The sequence below is a fragment of the Etheostoma cragini genome, chromosome 15, assembly GCF_013103735.1.
Source record: "Etheostoma cragini isolate CJK2018 chromosome 15, CSU_Ecrag_1.0, whole genome shotgun sequence".
Lineage (NCBI taxonomy): Eukaryota > Metazoa > Chordata > Actinopteri > Perciformes > Percidae > Etheostoma > Etheostoma cragini.
This window is the reverse complement of record NC_048421.1, coordinates 196097-211889: the sequence shown is the minus strand read 5'-3', so window position 1 is coordinate 211889 and position 15793 is coordinate 196097. Positions and strand designations below refer to the sequence as shown.

The window sequence follows — 15793 nt, the reverse complement described above, 5'->3', positions numbered from 1 at the left end:
AGGACTGTACCAGGACAAGGTGTTCTGCTTTGTCCATCTGAGTGTTCAGGAGTTTCTGGCTGCTCTTCATGTCCATCTAACCTTCACCAACTCTGAAGTCAACCTGCTGGTAGAAGATCAATCAACATCCAAACTGTCTAAAGTCTTCAGAGACAAAAGACGTTTCTACCAGAGTGCTGTGGACAAGGCCTTACAGAGTCCACATGGACACTTGGACTTGTTTCTCCGCTTCCTCCTGGGTCTTTCACTGCAGACCAATCAGAGTCTCCTACGAGGTCTGATGACAGAGACAGGAAGTAGCTCCAAGACCAATCAGAAAACCGTGCAGTACATCAAGAAGAAGATCAGTAAGAATCTGTCTGCAGAGAGAAGCATCAATCTGTTCCACTGTCTGAATGAACTGAATGATCGTTTTCTAGTGGAGCAGATCCAACAGTCCCTGAGTTCAGGAAGTCTCTCCACAGATAAACTGTCTCCTGCTCAGTGGTCAGCTCTGGTCTTCATCTTACTGTCATCAGAAGAAGATCTGGACGTGTTTGACCTGAAGAAATACTCTGCTTCAGAGGAGGCTCTTCTGAGGCTGCTGCCAGTGGTCAAAGCCTCCAACAAAGCTCTGTACGTGCACACACAACTATCCAGATTAAACTGAGTTTTCCTCATTCACCAAACATTATCTCTAATTCATTTTTAATATTTCTATTTTTTATCTTCAGACTGTGTGGCTGCAACCTGACAGAGAAAAGCTGTGAAGCTCTGTCCTCAGTTCTCAGCTCCCAGTCCTCTAGTCTGAGAGAGCTGGATCTGAGTAGCAATGACCTGCAGGATTCAGGAGTGGAGCTGGTGTCAGCTGGACTGAAGAGTCCACACTGCAGACTGGAAACTCTCAGGTTAGTGTAAATGTTTATGATTCTAGTTTAAATGTGGTAACAATATTTTAATAGAAGATAATTTATTGTATACAAAGGTATAGCTGACTCTGCAGGTTTTCAACAGTATGTCTTGTTTCACGGCACGTAAACCTGACTTGAATATGCCGTTTTGGTCAGTGAGACAATTTAGATTCTTTTGAATCTTTACCTCACTTGAAATTATATTCAGTTCTATATCAGGGTTATCTCAACTACGTTGAATAGACTATCCAGGAATTACTGTGTGTGTGTGTGTGTGTGTGTGTGTGTGTGTGTGTGTAGTCTGTCTGGGTGTCTGGTCTCAGAGGAAGGCTGTACTTCTCTAGCCTCAGCTCTAAGCTCCAACCCCTCCCATCTGAGAGTGCTGGACCTGAGCTACAATCATCCAGGAGACTCAGGAGTGAAGCTGCTGTCAGCTGGACTTAAGGATCCACACTGGAGACTGGACACTCTCAGGTATGTGTCCATACCTGATGGACAACACTGTCCCTCTGTCTCTAACTGATGAACTTCAAACATAATTTGTATTATTAAGTACTGGTTATTAGGTATTGACTATATTGACTTTGTGTCTATGGTCAAGTAGGCTTAAGTGATTTGGTCATCCCATAGAGGGACAAGTCGCCGTTATATCTTCAGAATAAAAGTTACACATATCGTGCTGCATGGAAGAACGTGGATATCACATATTTTTGTTATTCATTGTGAGAGTTTGGGTGGGGGTGTAAGGCGTCACACAGTGAGTAAAGGTGTGTGAAGTTGAATCTGACTTTGTTTCTTCCTGCAGGACGGACCATGGTGGACCACAGAGACTGAGACCTGGTCTGAGGAAGTGTGAGTTTGAGAGCCGGCTAGAGTTTTTCACATCTGGTCCTGGTCAATGAAAACCAGCTTAAAGCCAGTTGGTCGTTAATTGACGCTCCTCAATTGATGCTTCTATGGCGCTCTGCAGGCATCAGATTTGAAGCCCCGACACCACAGAACCAGCAGCGTTTTAGAGAAGATCTGTATTTAGGCTAAGGGTTAGTATGTTACAGACCCTGATATAAGGATCCAAGTAAACAGTATACTTAGGATATAATTGCAGATACTCAACAAATTATTAGCATGTCTCTCAAAAGTAACTTTGAACCAATAAAAATAAATATAAAATGTCCGTGCTAATGTAGAACAATGTGCATTTCTTATCTCCTTGTATTGAGTCAGGAGAAGACATATTGAGCTGCTAGCCATGCCGTGCTTTTATCTTCCTCTAATAAAAAGGAAGCTGCTTGTCCTCAGGGAGCTTGTCAAGCTGCTTTATGGTTTCATATTTTTGAAATATTGGGTTGTTAAGTCTTCATATCTGGGGAGTTTCCATATGAAATATAATTGTGTTGATCTCCACTCTTTAAATCTCCAGCTTAGGGTCACTGGTCTGGATTTTGTTAAAATTTGTATTTCTTCTGGATTTTTTGTTTTGAGATATTCAGCCAATCAGATGTCTCTGTTCAGGTATTGATAACAGAGAAGCTGTACCTGTCTCTCTCTCTCTACCTGTCTGTCTACTAAAAATATTCTATTGATTTTCTTTCAGTAATTGTCAGTAAAGTTGTTAATAAATCATCAGATGATAACCTGCAGCTGTATTGTTCTTGTTCTCTCCATCAGATGTCTGTGAACTGGAACTGGACACAAACACAGTACACAGAGACCTCAAACTGTCTGACAACAACAGGAAGGTGACATATGTGTTAGAGGATCAGTCATATCCTGATCATCCAGAGAGGTTTGAGTCCTGGTCTCAGCTGCTGTGTAGAGATGGTCTGACTGGTCGCTGTTACTGGGAGGTCCAGAGGAGAGGAGAGGTTTATATATCAGTGAGTTACAGAGGAATCAGCAGGAGTGGAGACTACAATGACAGTGTGTTTGGATGTAACGATCAGTCCTGGAGTCTGGTCTGCTCTGATGATCGTTACTATGTCTGTCACAATAACAGAGTAACAGCCCTCAAGTCCTCCTCTGTCTCTAACAGAGTAGCAGTGTATGTGGACTGTCCTGCTGGCTCTCTGTCCTTCTACACAGTCTCCTCTGACTCACTGATCCACCTCCACACCTTCTACACCACATTCACTCAGCCTCTCTATCCTGGGTTTAGGGTCTGGTCAGTTGGTTCCTCAGTCTCTCTGGGTCCTCTGCAGGACTGAGAGTCTCTCCTGTGGACAGAAACCCTGACTGAAGATCAGCTGCTGAAATTAGAGTCCAGTCTGTTCACCATCACACACTCTGCCCTGTGAAGCAGATCTGTCTCAGACTCCAACACCAACCAGCCATGTGTCTCATTTCATCTCTTTGATTATTAACATTTTAACAGTTTAACTAGAAACTCTTCATGCGTCCTGTCATCAGCTGACTGAGCTGAGGAAATGTAACGTTGGGTCAATTCCAACGTCTTTGTTGTATCTGTGACCCAGACCAAGAGATTGCCAGAGCGATAGAAGTTATAAAACAACAACCAGCAAGATGCCTTCTTCAAGGCTCAGGTTAGCTCGAGATATAAGCTCTTTAGCAGATACTTAGACATGAGGCCTTTGCAACCATTGTGGAGTAAGGGAGTGCAATCATTTCATAAGGCGTGCATGACATCAACACATTTGTTACCTGTAACACTGTGTTTGTTGTACACCTTTTACACGTGGTTGCTTTCACATAAGCCGGACAGAGACACGACTGAAAGACAGAGTCTCTCAACACAAGCTGTATAGTTGGAGGCCTTGAAGCCATAAGGAGGAACATTCGGGGGGATGATAGTCCAACTGCTCTTGCAGAGAGAATCCTTCTATACGTTTTCTTTATTTTCATCACTGTTTACGTTATAGATCATCACTGAAGGCATCAAAACTATGAATAAACACATATGTAATTCTGTACATTACAAAAAAGTAGAAATAACTGAAAACATGTCTTATATTCTAGTTTCTTCAAATTAGAATATAAGTTTATATAAGTTGCTCTGACTACTGCTTGGCATTCTCTCGATGAACTTCAAGAGGTAGTCGCCTGAAATGGTGTCCCAACAGTCTTGATGGAGTTCCCAGAATGCTCAGCACTTGTCGGCCCTTTTGCCTTCACTCTGCGGTCCAGCTCTCCCCAAACCGTCTGGATTGGGTTCAGGTCCGGGGACTGTGGAGGGGCAGCACTCCATCACTCTACTTCTTGGTCCAATAGCCCTTACACAGCCTGGAGGTGAGTTTGGGGTCATTGTTCTGTTGAAAAATAAATGATGTTCCAACTAAACGCAGACCGGATGGGATGGCATGCTGCTGCAGGATGCTGTGGTAGCCATGCTGGTTCAGTATGGCTTCAATTTTTTAATTTTTTTCAAACTTGGACTCATCAGACCAGAGCCCAGATTTCCACTGGTCTAATGTCCATTCCTTGTGTTTCTTGGCCCACACAAATCTCTTCTGCTTGTTTCCTCTCCTTAGCAGTGCACCATGAAGGCCTGATCCAGTCTTCTCTTCACAGTTGTTCTAGAGATGTGTCTGCTGCTAGAACTCTGTGTGGTATTCATCTGCTCTCTAATCTGAGCTGCTGTTAACTTGTGATTTCTGAGGCTGGTGACTCAGATTAACTTATCCTCAGAGACAGAGGGGACTCTTGGTCTTCCTTTCCTGGGGGGGTCCTCATGTGAGTGCTTGATGGTTTTTGCGACTGCACTTGGGGACACATTTTCCGGACTGACTGCCCTTCATTCCTTAAAGTAATGATGGCCTTGTTTCTCTTCTCTTAGCTGATTGATTCTTGCCAAAATATTATTTCTACCAGTCATCCAATAGGCTGTCAGCTGTGTATCAACCTGACTTCTGCTCAACACACCCGATGGTCCCAAAGCCATTAATACGGCAAGAAACTTCACTAATTAACCCTGACAAGGCCCACCTGTTTGGCTCATTGAGAGAACACCAAGGGTTTGCAGCGCTATCAAAAAAGCAAAGGGGGGGGGGGGGGGGTACTTTGAAGAAACCAGGACATGAGATATGTTTTCAGTTATTTGTACATGTTAAGTAAAAAATGCCATATGCGTTCATTCATGGTTTTGATGCCTTCCGTGAGAATCTTTCTTTGCTAGTCGATAATATGCTGTAATGCTTTAGCAGAAAATCTTGTACATTTATAATTAGTCATTTACAGTTTAGTTGTTTTCACACCCATATTGCCTTTTTTATTTCATTTTTCTCCTATATTGTTGCATACAGAGATAGTAAATAACATAAGCTTCACCACTTTAACTTCCTCGCAGGATAAAACACCAACAGGGGCGAGACAGTGCATGCATAGTTGGAACCCATCATCAGCTTGTGTTTCTCTAGGGAACATTTAAACTGGTGCACATTTGTGAAAGCAGGTGGTGAAAAGTTTGGAGCAAAACATTTCTCTGAGATTCCTTCATTAACGAGGAGACGAGCTTTCAGACACGTTCAGATCATCATCTGAGAAACTGGAGATGCAGCCGGTAGGGAGATGGACGTTGTTGGTGGGAAGCTGCTACCAGCTGTGAAGTCCTGGATCAACCAGGGACCTGTTGCATGAAAGTAGATTAAAGATATACATAAGTGAAAAAGCACAGCTTGACTTAGTTTGATCAGGTGTAGATAACCAGGATGAACAGGTGAAGCCATGTCAAGCCAGGTGGAGATAGCCAGGATGAACTGGTGGAGCTATGTCCAGCCAGGTGGAGATAACCAGGATGAACAGGTGGAGCTATGTCCAGCCAGGTGTAGATAACCAGGATGAACAGGTGGAGCTATGTCCAGCCAGGTGGAGATAACCAGGATGAACAGGTGGAGCTATGTCCAGCCAGGTGTAGATAACCAGGATGACCAGGTGGAGCTATGTCCGGCCAGGTGTAGATGACCAGGATGACCAGGTGGAGCTATGTCCAGCCAGGTGTAGATAACCAGGATGAACAGGTGGAGCTATGTCCAGCCAGGTGTAGATAACCAGGATGGACAGGTGGAGCTATGTCCAGCCAGGTGTAGATAACCAGGATGAACAGGTGGAGCTATGTCCAGCCAGGTGTAGATAACCAGGATGAACAGGTGGAGCAATGTCCAGCCAGGTGGAGATAACCAGGATGAACAGGTGGAACTATGTCCAGCCAGGTGTAAATAGCCAGCATGAACAGGTGGAGCTATGTCCAGCCAGGTGTAGATAGCCAGGATGAACAGGTGGAGCTACGTCCAGCCAGGTGGAGATAGCTGGGATAAGTGCACGTTCACGGCTTTCTCACATAGACCACGGTATTGATCCCAGAATTACTGATGCAGAGATGGAGAAGACGCATGTGTCATATGTTTCAACCAATGAGCAGCTTATGTGGAAAGTAACGAGGAGGGGAAGAATATGATATGCAGAAAGGGAAATACGGCTCTTATCAAACGGAGAGAAAAAGCCGAACAGACCATAGCGGACCGACTGAATGTGTAAGGGTGTAAAAATATCTACGTAGCCTATAGTCACTCCACATTTTGTTTAGGCTGCACTGTGTTTTAATGCTTTAAATATGCTAGTTTTATGTTTCTGTTATGTGATAAGTGTGCTGGTTTTACTGTAAAGTTTCTGAGTATCCTACCATGTAAAACACTATATAAATAAAATGTGTTATTTAGCCTTTGCCTTAAAAGTGAGCCGAGGGAATAATGTTCCTCGGGAAATGGACCATAAAAGGACTATAGGCTTAATTTCAAACCCTTATTTACAACGCCAGAACATGTCATGTACAAATTTCTATAAGCTTTGTCTAATTCTAAATATCTTTTTACAACTAATGTTCATACAGAAAAAACAGAAATGGACAACATCTAAAAAAAAAAAAGTACTGTAAGTGACTTCCATACACGCTGTGAGCATATGAGTAAAACAATATTCATGATTTTTTTTAGTCATTTGACAAGTGACAGCAGCAGAATAAAAAAGATTAAGAAGCATTGTGGTGTTCCCGTGTGATGAATGTAAACTACATTACATATGTACTGTATATAGTTTACTGCACTAAATTTATATACCTTTTTATAGGAAATGGGAATACACCTATATAAAGTCTAAAATACAATGTAAAAGACAAGGGTAATTTGTGTGACTAGATCCCAGCTTGGTTTATGTAATTGTGCAGTACACGTGTGTAAGAATAGCATATAATTGGTTTAACAGTAATTAGTCAAAAGATAGCTTTTTGTTCATTTGTTAAATAATACTTTTACCTGATTTAAACAATCTTATCTTCAAGTTTAATGTCTTGTTCTATTGTAATACTTGCATTGATCTGTGTGTCCTGTAGAAATCACTTAACCTTATCTGTGTTGGTAAAATACCTGTTTAATCAATGCTTTTCATTTCTTTTGTGTTTTAAAAGTTTTTCAGCTGTTCACCTGTACCAACGTGTTCACCTATTTACACTGGTACCTGTTTAACTGATCAAAATAAAATATACTTTCTGAGTGAAATCCAAAGTCTGGTCATTCAAGTGTGGACACCTCACAGTTCAAAGAAACACTTGACAACCGGGGTGTAAACTCCATAACTTTGCATATATGTTTTGTAATGTAAATGTGCTGTATTTATATAGTGGTTTTCCAGTCTTAACAACTGCCTCAAAGCGCTTTTACATCTACAGGAAACATTCACCATTCACTCACATTCATACACTGTGGCCGGGGCTGCCGTACAAGGTGCCACCTGCTCATCAGATACACACTCACACACATTCACACCCCAAAGCGCAGCACCGGGGGCAACTCGGGGTTCAGTGTCTTGCCCAGGGACACTTCGACAATGAATGCAGGGGCGGGGATCGAACCGTCAACCTTCCGATTGGCAGGCAACCGCTCTACCACTGAGCCACAGCCGCCCCCCTGTAGAGCCATCTGGTGAGTAGACGTTGCATTCGTCACCTTTGAGCTCCCTGGCTGTGTTCTCAGGTGTTTCCAATCATCAGACGTTTATAGTCATGATGTCAACAAAGGAGCCATTTTGTGCCGATACGCGTGGGTTGCTACCCAGTTCTATTGGTAATGTAAGATTTTGATATGAAATAGCCATTGCAGCAAAGCAACGGCTTTTTAATTTTTTCACAAGAGTGCCTTGGACCTTTTCTCTTTCAGATGTAATTTTAAGTTTTTTGTAAATATGAGTCGAGCTGTATCAAGAGAACTGATGAGAACTGATTTGTGTTGTCATAAACTTAAATATTCAAGTTGTCTTTACTTCAATCAGGCCTGTCTAGTTATTCTTTATTGATCTAAGTAAAGACTGACCTATAGTATAGGTTTTCTTTTAAATTCTTTAATGTCTTGTAGACACTGTATGTATAAGGTTCATTTCTCAAACCTAATAACCCTAATTACTGTTTGTCAGGTTGAGACCGGATGAGGATGATCCTGTTTCCATTTGGCAGTGATGCTGTCTTCATGTGTCTGTGATCAGGCGTAAACGTCCAAGTTTGTTCCTCAGACTTTAAACTGGATCGTCCGTGTGTTCACATCAGCAGATCATCAGGGTGAGTAGACATGAACACATGCATTCTGTGACAGGGTTAGGGTGATTCATTCACAGGCATTTCAACATTATCTAATCAGTAAATATGATTATTCAGGCCTCACTGAATTCAGCATGGCAATGTTTCTATTACTGGACTTAATGAATTGGCAACTTCCCCGTTCCCAGATGAACAAAATTGATTTTAGTGCCTGAAAAGTGTCGGGACCCAGATAAGAACAGCTCCACAGCTATAGCAGAGATTCTTGTTATGGACCATTACCTAAGAGTTGAAGCCTAATTAGGTCAAAAAGATCAGTCACCAGAACTAAGGATGCCTAGTGTATATGTACCTGAGAAGCCTTGCTCTCATTCCTGGTCCATAAATCTGAGTTTAAGGCAATGTCCAGAGTTTGACGTGGTCCAGTACCTGTTACTGGTGGACATGGAGACACTCATGAGTAGCCAAGAAACGTGGTAAAGCTAACAACCCCTAAGGGCTCTTTTAATGTTGAGGTGGGAGTAATCAAGACCATTTCAATCAAGTCTCAATCGGTCGGAACTTACCGGCCTCCCCAAAGCTGTGGACAAAATCCCAAGAGAGGCTCAGTCAGGAACCCAACCGGCCACAAAATTATGAAATTGACACACCCTGGGTTAAACGTGCCAAACCTTTTGATTTCTCACTAGTGTTAACCAAAGCCAAAGACTCCAGTGGCATGAAATCAGCTCTAGGAGACCCAGAGCCAGAGCCACAGCCTGGGACAGGCTCTGGAAAGATACCTGCACTTAAAGGTGAGTATGCAACAGACCCTGTTTCCACTTTTTGCCGCATCAATAGGTAACATATAAATATAAATGTGCTCCTGCAGTATCACAATTCTTTCTATCTGTCCCTGGGACAGACGGGCCCATTAAAAAGCCTTACACTCGTCCTGTAGCTTTAAGGAAAGCTAAAAACCAAAAATGTCAAAATTCTTTCCAAATGTTCCCCCCAACTAGGAATACCAAGCGGGTGGTTGGGATGTATGTATGGGCTCCTTTCTAGGGTAAGTCCACGTACACATCTCCTCTCAGAACCAGGGACAATATTTGCAATGGGAAGACTCTTGCCACTTGAGCCAGCCTGTAAGTCAACGTTATGTGAAAATCTGGGTTTAGGAGCTTTTAAAATGGACCTAGTGACTTGGAGTTAAAAGATGGTATTCCGTAGAATATACGACCCAATTCTGTTGGTCCCGTGTCCATGCGTTCTACTGAAATCCAAGATGAATGTCACTCAATGTAATTTAGAAAAAAGCAATGTCTAAAATTTGTCTCGGACATGTTGATGACGCCAACACCGTGTTGGTCCGATCAAATAAATAAACTCATTATGAATATACATCAGCCTATCCAGACAATCTGATTCTGAGAAACTGAGAACAGATTTGTCACGATAGCAGCAATATAACATCAAAATGTCCCTGTTTGCATGAGTCAGTCCCATCGTTTTAAACGTGATACGTTTGGAGAGAATTTCTTCAAATTTGGCATAATCGTCCACCTGGACTCAAGGATGAGCTGAGTAGATTGTTCATCCAAAAGGTCAAATGTGCTAACTATAAAAACCCTTTACCAAAACCTCAGTTGTCAAACAGTGTAGTGAGTAGACCGAGACATGAGAAGCTATGGGAACATGGAAGTTGTTCCTTCTCTTGATATTTCTTTGGTCAAACGTCTGTTTTCAGAAACATTCAGACAGGGTCGGTTGAGTTTAGTTGAGTTTTATTGCTTAAAGAAGACAGAAGCTTTGTCGGCAGTAAAGTTGTCCCCGACCCAAACTATCACACAATGACAGTCTTTGACTCATTGATTATGTTTAGATGCACACTAATATTCCACCATCTTGATGTAAACACTGATCTTTTACAGCCATTATCCAGGCAACCTTCTTTCATGTCAGAGGTCATATCTACGGCAGGGTATCACCCGAATTCCCAAACTGATTCGATGTAAAGGCATCAATGTTTAAATTAAGAATTGACCCCATTTGAGATACCCTCATGTGTTTTATAGTGTGTTCTTTCACAATAAGTGCAAAACTTGGAATATCATGTGCATGTAAATGTAGCCACTGTGGTTTAAACTAGACCAGAAGATGAGAGAAGTGACAGAGCTGCAGCCCGATGCACCGTTGTCCTGATTCAGAGGTAAGACGTGTGATTGGTCTCAGATTTTCTCCTCGATGACCTTTTTGACAACTGTGGTGGTGACGGTGGTGGAGGAAGAGGAGGAGGAAGAGGACAAACCTGAAGAGGACAAACCTGAAGAGGACATACCTGTGGATCTGAGAGAGAGAGAGACAAGAAGTTAGACGGATCTAGTGTTTGGTATCACGAATAACTGAAACCACAGTTGGATTGAATCTCGGATCTCTTCTCACCCGCCGCCCTCCCCGTCCAGCAGCCTCCTGTACTCGGCGATCTCCATCTCCAGTCTGGTCTTGATGTCCAGCAGCATCTGGTACTCCTGTCCCTGTCTCTCCAGGTCGGCCCGGAGCTGCACCAGCTGCTGCTCCATACCGCTCACCTGCATCTGGTACCCGTTGAGCTGCATGGCGTAGCGGCCCTGGATTTCGGCCAGTTGGGCTTCAAGAGACGCTTTCTACAGGGAGACAGACAGGTAAGACCTTAACTGGAAAGACGCTGTTATTAACCTTCATGTTGTCCTGGGGTCAAATGTGACAAAGTGACAAACTACGGGAAAACAACCCACTGGAAGTAAGCGTCAAAAACTTTGGAAAAAAAATAATAAATTGGCTAAAATGTCGAAAAAAAGTGACAAAACGTCAACAGGGACAAAGACATTTGGGGTAAAAAAACTATAAAAATGTTGTAAAAAAACATAGCAACAAACATGTTGAGATAGGGACAACCAAACTGTTTTTTCATGTTCAGGGAAAGACAACACAAGGGTTAAACATTGCGAGTCAGTGCGTGCTAACAGAGGTAGCGTTAGTTAGCGCTGGGCTCTCACCATGCTGAGCTGTGATTGGAGTTCGATCTCCAGAGCCTGAAGCTGACTCTTCACGTCCTTCACCTCCGAGACCGTGGATTTGATGGTCATCTCTGTAGTCGCCACCTCCTTATTGAGCGCCTCCGACTGGGAAGAGGAGCGAGAGCAAGTCATCGAAAGACAGAAAAATAAATCATCTTCTTTGACGTCCAGCTTCAGGATGTGACACCACCTTGTTCGTTTAACACTGAAATTCAGCTGAGCTGCTCGGCTCAAAATAGAAGCGTCAATTCAGAGTTAGACAATTACACAGCCATGATAAAGACAAAGGCTTAATGAAATCCTCGGATCCAGATCTTAACTGGCTGCACACTTCGATTTTGGGTAAACAACAGGAAAGATGTAGGAAAGAGTTGTTGAGCATGTTTCTAAACCAGGAGACTCCAAATCGCTCGTCAGAAGAGATTCTCTCAGCTGAGCATGCTCTTCAATACTCAGTCAGGGGCGAGAAAACACCAGGAACCAAAGCTTGACACTGGGGTGCTACCCTCAAAGGTTCATTGGTGTACCTTGAATCAGAGGAGCAAATTTGTATCTTGCTTGTTTGTGCCTTTTAAACGGACATTATTTGATATTATATGTAAGGATCAAATGTACCTGAAGGTACAACAAAGAACCTCTAGGGGAAAAAAGTAATTTTTTTCCAATTTAGGTGCATAATTGTACCTTCAAGATGCATTTTTTTCCTAAGTTTGTAACTTTTTAGGGGACAAAAATTGATCTTTTCATTGTAAAAAACTGTTTCCAACAGTGTAGAATCAGAGCTTTAGGGGTGCCTTTTTTTTATAAATAGAGCTAACTGTTCATTTTAACATTATTTTGTACCATCATGTTATAGGAGCTAGAAAGACATCACGTGAAAATGTACTTCAATGCTGAGCAATTAATACAAAGGTGATGTAGTATTACAAATCCTATCTCTGTATCTGTCTATCTGTCTATCTCTCTATCTCTCTATCTCTCTATCTATCTATCTATCTATCTATCCTTTTGAAAGTTAGAGATTTATGGGATTTGCATTTTCAGCTGAAACTGCAATCTCCAAGATGGCTCAACAACTGATAAAACAATTACTTTAAGGGGTGCTTGGATCAAGTTGAGGTGTCTTTAAGTACCCCTACAAGGGCTAAAATCGCCCCTGCAGAGTCTTAGCTCTCCCACCTTGGACTGGAACCAGGACTCCAGCTCTTTGTTGGTCTTGGCGGCGACCATCTCGTAGTGCTCCCTCATCTCCTCCATGATCTTGGTGAGGTCGGTTTGCGGGCCGGCGTCCACCTCCACGTTCACCTGACCGCTCATCTGAGTGCGCATGGACATCAGGTCCTGGAGGAGGAGGGGGGGGACGCAGTGTTACAGGCAAACAGAGTTCAGGTCTTTCAGACTGGTGGAGAGACATTTATTTGACTACACTTGTCCTTTTGTGGTGGAAGATTTTTACTGAATTAACAAATAAGCTTGAAGGATTCATTTGCATATTTGAGCAACACTAGTAAATACGAACAATACTTGCTTTAATGTCAGTGATCATCTGGGAAAGTTTCATCTTGATACTGTATGTTACGGTATAGTCTAGATGAACAGAGTATTATTCCCAGGATCTCAAAATTCAGTTCAATTTGCGCAACAACCTTTGAACCAGCGAGCTTCACTGACACGTTCTAGGACTGACTGATTTAAACCCTAACCCTAAATCTGACCCCTTTTTGAAAATGTCTATTTCTGAAATATCAGTTTCTTTTTAACCAAATTATCCAAAAAAATTGATTCCTTCCAACGCTCTTTGCAAAAACAATGGATCGCTTTCATTCTTCTGATCTTAACTATTAGTCAAAATAATTCATAATTTCAGCTTTTTTAACTCATATCAGGTATAATTCTATAAAATGTAGGGTTATTGACCCTGAATTCCAAAAACCTGTAAAACTAGTGGTAGTGAAAACTAAAAAAAGTCTGAAAAAGGGACAAAAATGTCAAATTTTGTCCATTTTTGACCCGGGAGACAACACAAGAGTTAAAGAAATACTTTAATTTTTCCTATCCCAGAATGCATCTGTGGCGTAGCCAGACCTTAGAGCAGCTGTGGAGACGGGGCTGGGAATGCGAGACTAGATAAAGTGGGACGCTGGTACCTCTTCGTGGTTCTTCTTCATGGTCACCAGCTCGTCCTTCAGGCTCTCGATCTGCATGCTCAGGTCGGTCTTGGCCACGCCCAGCTCCCCCATCACCATCTTCAGCCCGGCGATGTCCGCCTCCACCGACTGGCGCATGGACAGCTCGTTCTCAAACCTGCGGGGTTCATGATGGGGTCAGACCACAGCCGAACAGACAGAGATACCAGTGATCTGGTCCCATTAAATGAATTTAAGGCCTTGTTAAAATGCCAAGTCATTTAAAAATGTGACTGCCACATGTGACCTGTTTCTTTCCTCTTTGTGTAATTTTGTCTATGCTGTGTTTATGTTTAAATTGTAACCGGTGTGCCGTCTCAGCCAGGTCTCCCTCGGAAAATAGATTTCAATCTCAAGGGACTTCCTGGTTAAATAAAAACAAGAGATATCCAGGATGTGATCCAGGAAGGAACCTGGGAACACGTCTCCGTGAATGTAGTCTGAATTAAATTTGGACAGAAATGATTTCAACGCTAACGTTCTCTTAGCAAAACAAGCAGGAAGTTGTAAAAGAAAACTTTTTATCACAAAGAATTTTGAAATAACGCGACGGGTAAAACAGACGGCAGCGTGCAGAACCTGTTGGATTTCAAAGAAAAGGTTTTTCCGATATTTAGTTTTTTAAAGGTTGTATTAACGCTGCCAGCTAACCGTAGACACCGGAGTTCCAGTATGACGTTTAGCCCGGGACTGTTCAGATTTAGACCTTATCAAAACGTTTCTTGAACTATGAAATCTTCACAAACTTCAAACATTTTAACAGATTTTTTTTTTAATCTTTGAAATGGGTTTTCTAATATCAAGTCAACTTACTTTACTCGGACTGATGGTTTCACATGGTTGCGTTAGATCTGGTCAGTTCAGTTGTCTGGATTTAGACAACGGCCAGCAGAGGGAGCGATGCTGCTGATGATAGTCTCTCTCTCTCTCTCTCTCTTTCTCTCTCTCTCTCTCTTTGTGTGTGTTTGTGTGTCTCTCTCTTTGTGTGGGGCGCATATCTCTCGAACCATATTTCAATCTTGACAGGTGTCTTGCTACGGGAGTGAGTGCAGTGCCGAGTTTGACGTTGTTTGGATTAGAAATGCAAAAGATACGATAATAAATAAATAAATCTGTAAAACCCTCGGCCTGAGGACCAGAGACGGAGCTCTGGCAGCTAAAATGTGAAATACGCCTCAAACCCACAAACACGGGCATAGTGCGAAGGGGGGGGGGCTCTCTTTTTCAGCTATTGTATTGTGTGTGTGTGTGTGTGTGTGTGTGTGTGTGTGTGTGTGTGTGTGTGTGTGTGCACAAAACGGACCGTATGGGTACCACACATGATGTCTGATTACTCTATATTGTCATGTGATATTCTTGTGAGTAGAATCTGAGTCTGCAGCGTTCTGTCAGGGTAGTAGTAGTAGTGGTAGTGGAAGTAGTAGTAGTAGTAGTAGTGGTAGTTATAGTAGTAGTAGTAGTAGTACAATGTCTTCCTCTGATGTAGAAGTACCCTACACTGTAATGCCGTAGCAGGCGTTACAGTGGTTTGAGGTCCTGTGAGGACCTTTTGGGGTATAATTTGGGTTGGATGAATTCTCCAATCAGCCAAGCCATCGGCCCATTCATCCAACAGGCAACAATAATAATAATGATAATAATAATAATAATAATAATAATGATAATAATAATAATGAGAGGAATGAAGGCATTGAACAGTAACGATATGTCAAAGTTTAGTCAGGATAATGCCATAAAACTAAATAAAATGCCCGAAATTCATTGAGAGTAGAGATCTCATCCTTAACTGCTCTTGGGAAGCGTTTTATGAAAAATAAAAACCTCAGAGACCCGCTGATTCATTTGAATTGAAGAACGGTCCAATTTGACCCAGAGACGAGCTGCAGAGCGTGGAGACGCCGCGTGTCCCGGTGATTCATCGCCCTGTTCCCGTGCATGGATTGTGCGACGGCACGCCGCGTTTGTGTGCGTCAGGCGGCCGGTTGTGTTTGTGTGCGTCAGACGGACGGTTGTGTTTGTGTGCGTCAGACGGCCTGTTGTGTTTGTGTGCGTCAGACGGCCGGTTGCGTTTGTGTGCGTCAGACGGACGGTTGTGTTTGTGTGCGTCAGACAGCCGGTTGTGTTTGTGTGCGTCAGACGGCCGGT

The 15793-nt window shown here is 42.7% G+C and overlaps 2 protein-coding genes across 3 annotated transcripts in view; one reads left to right on the top strand and one right to left on the bottom strand.

The window, feature by feature from the left end:
* Positions 1-15793, top strand: part of LOC117958237 — an 859617-nt gene that overhangs the window by 719450 nt on the left and 124374 nt on the right. The window lies entirely within an intron of this gene.
* Positions 10174-15793, bottom strand: part of LOC117958255 (keratin, type I cytoskeletal 13-like) — a 9611-nt gene continuing 3991 nt past the window's right edge. For both annotated transcript variants that reach the window (XM_034894571.1, XM_034894570.1), the window contains 5 exons: positions 13610-13766; positions 12642-12803; positions 11442-11567; positions 10849-11069; positions 10174-10752 (listed from right to left, as the gene is read on the bottom strand). In XM_034894571.1, coding sequence (XP_034750462.1) covers positions 10635-10752; positions 10849-11069; positions 11442-11567; positions 12642-12803; positions 13610-13766 — 784 coding nt within the window. In that variant the 3' untranslated portion in view covers positions 10174-10634. The remainder of the gene's footprint in view (positions 10753-10848; positions 11070-11441; positions 11568-12641; positions 12804-13609; positions 13767-15793) is intronic.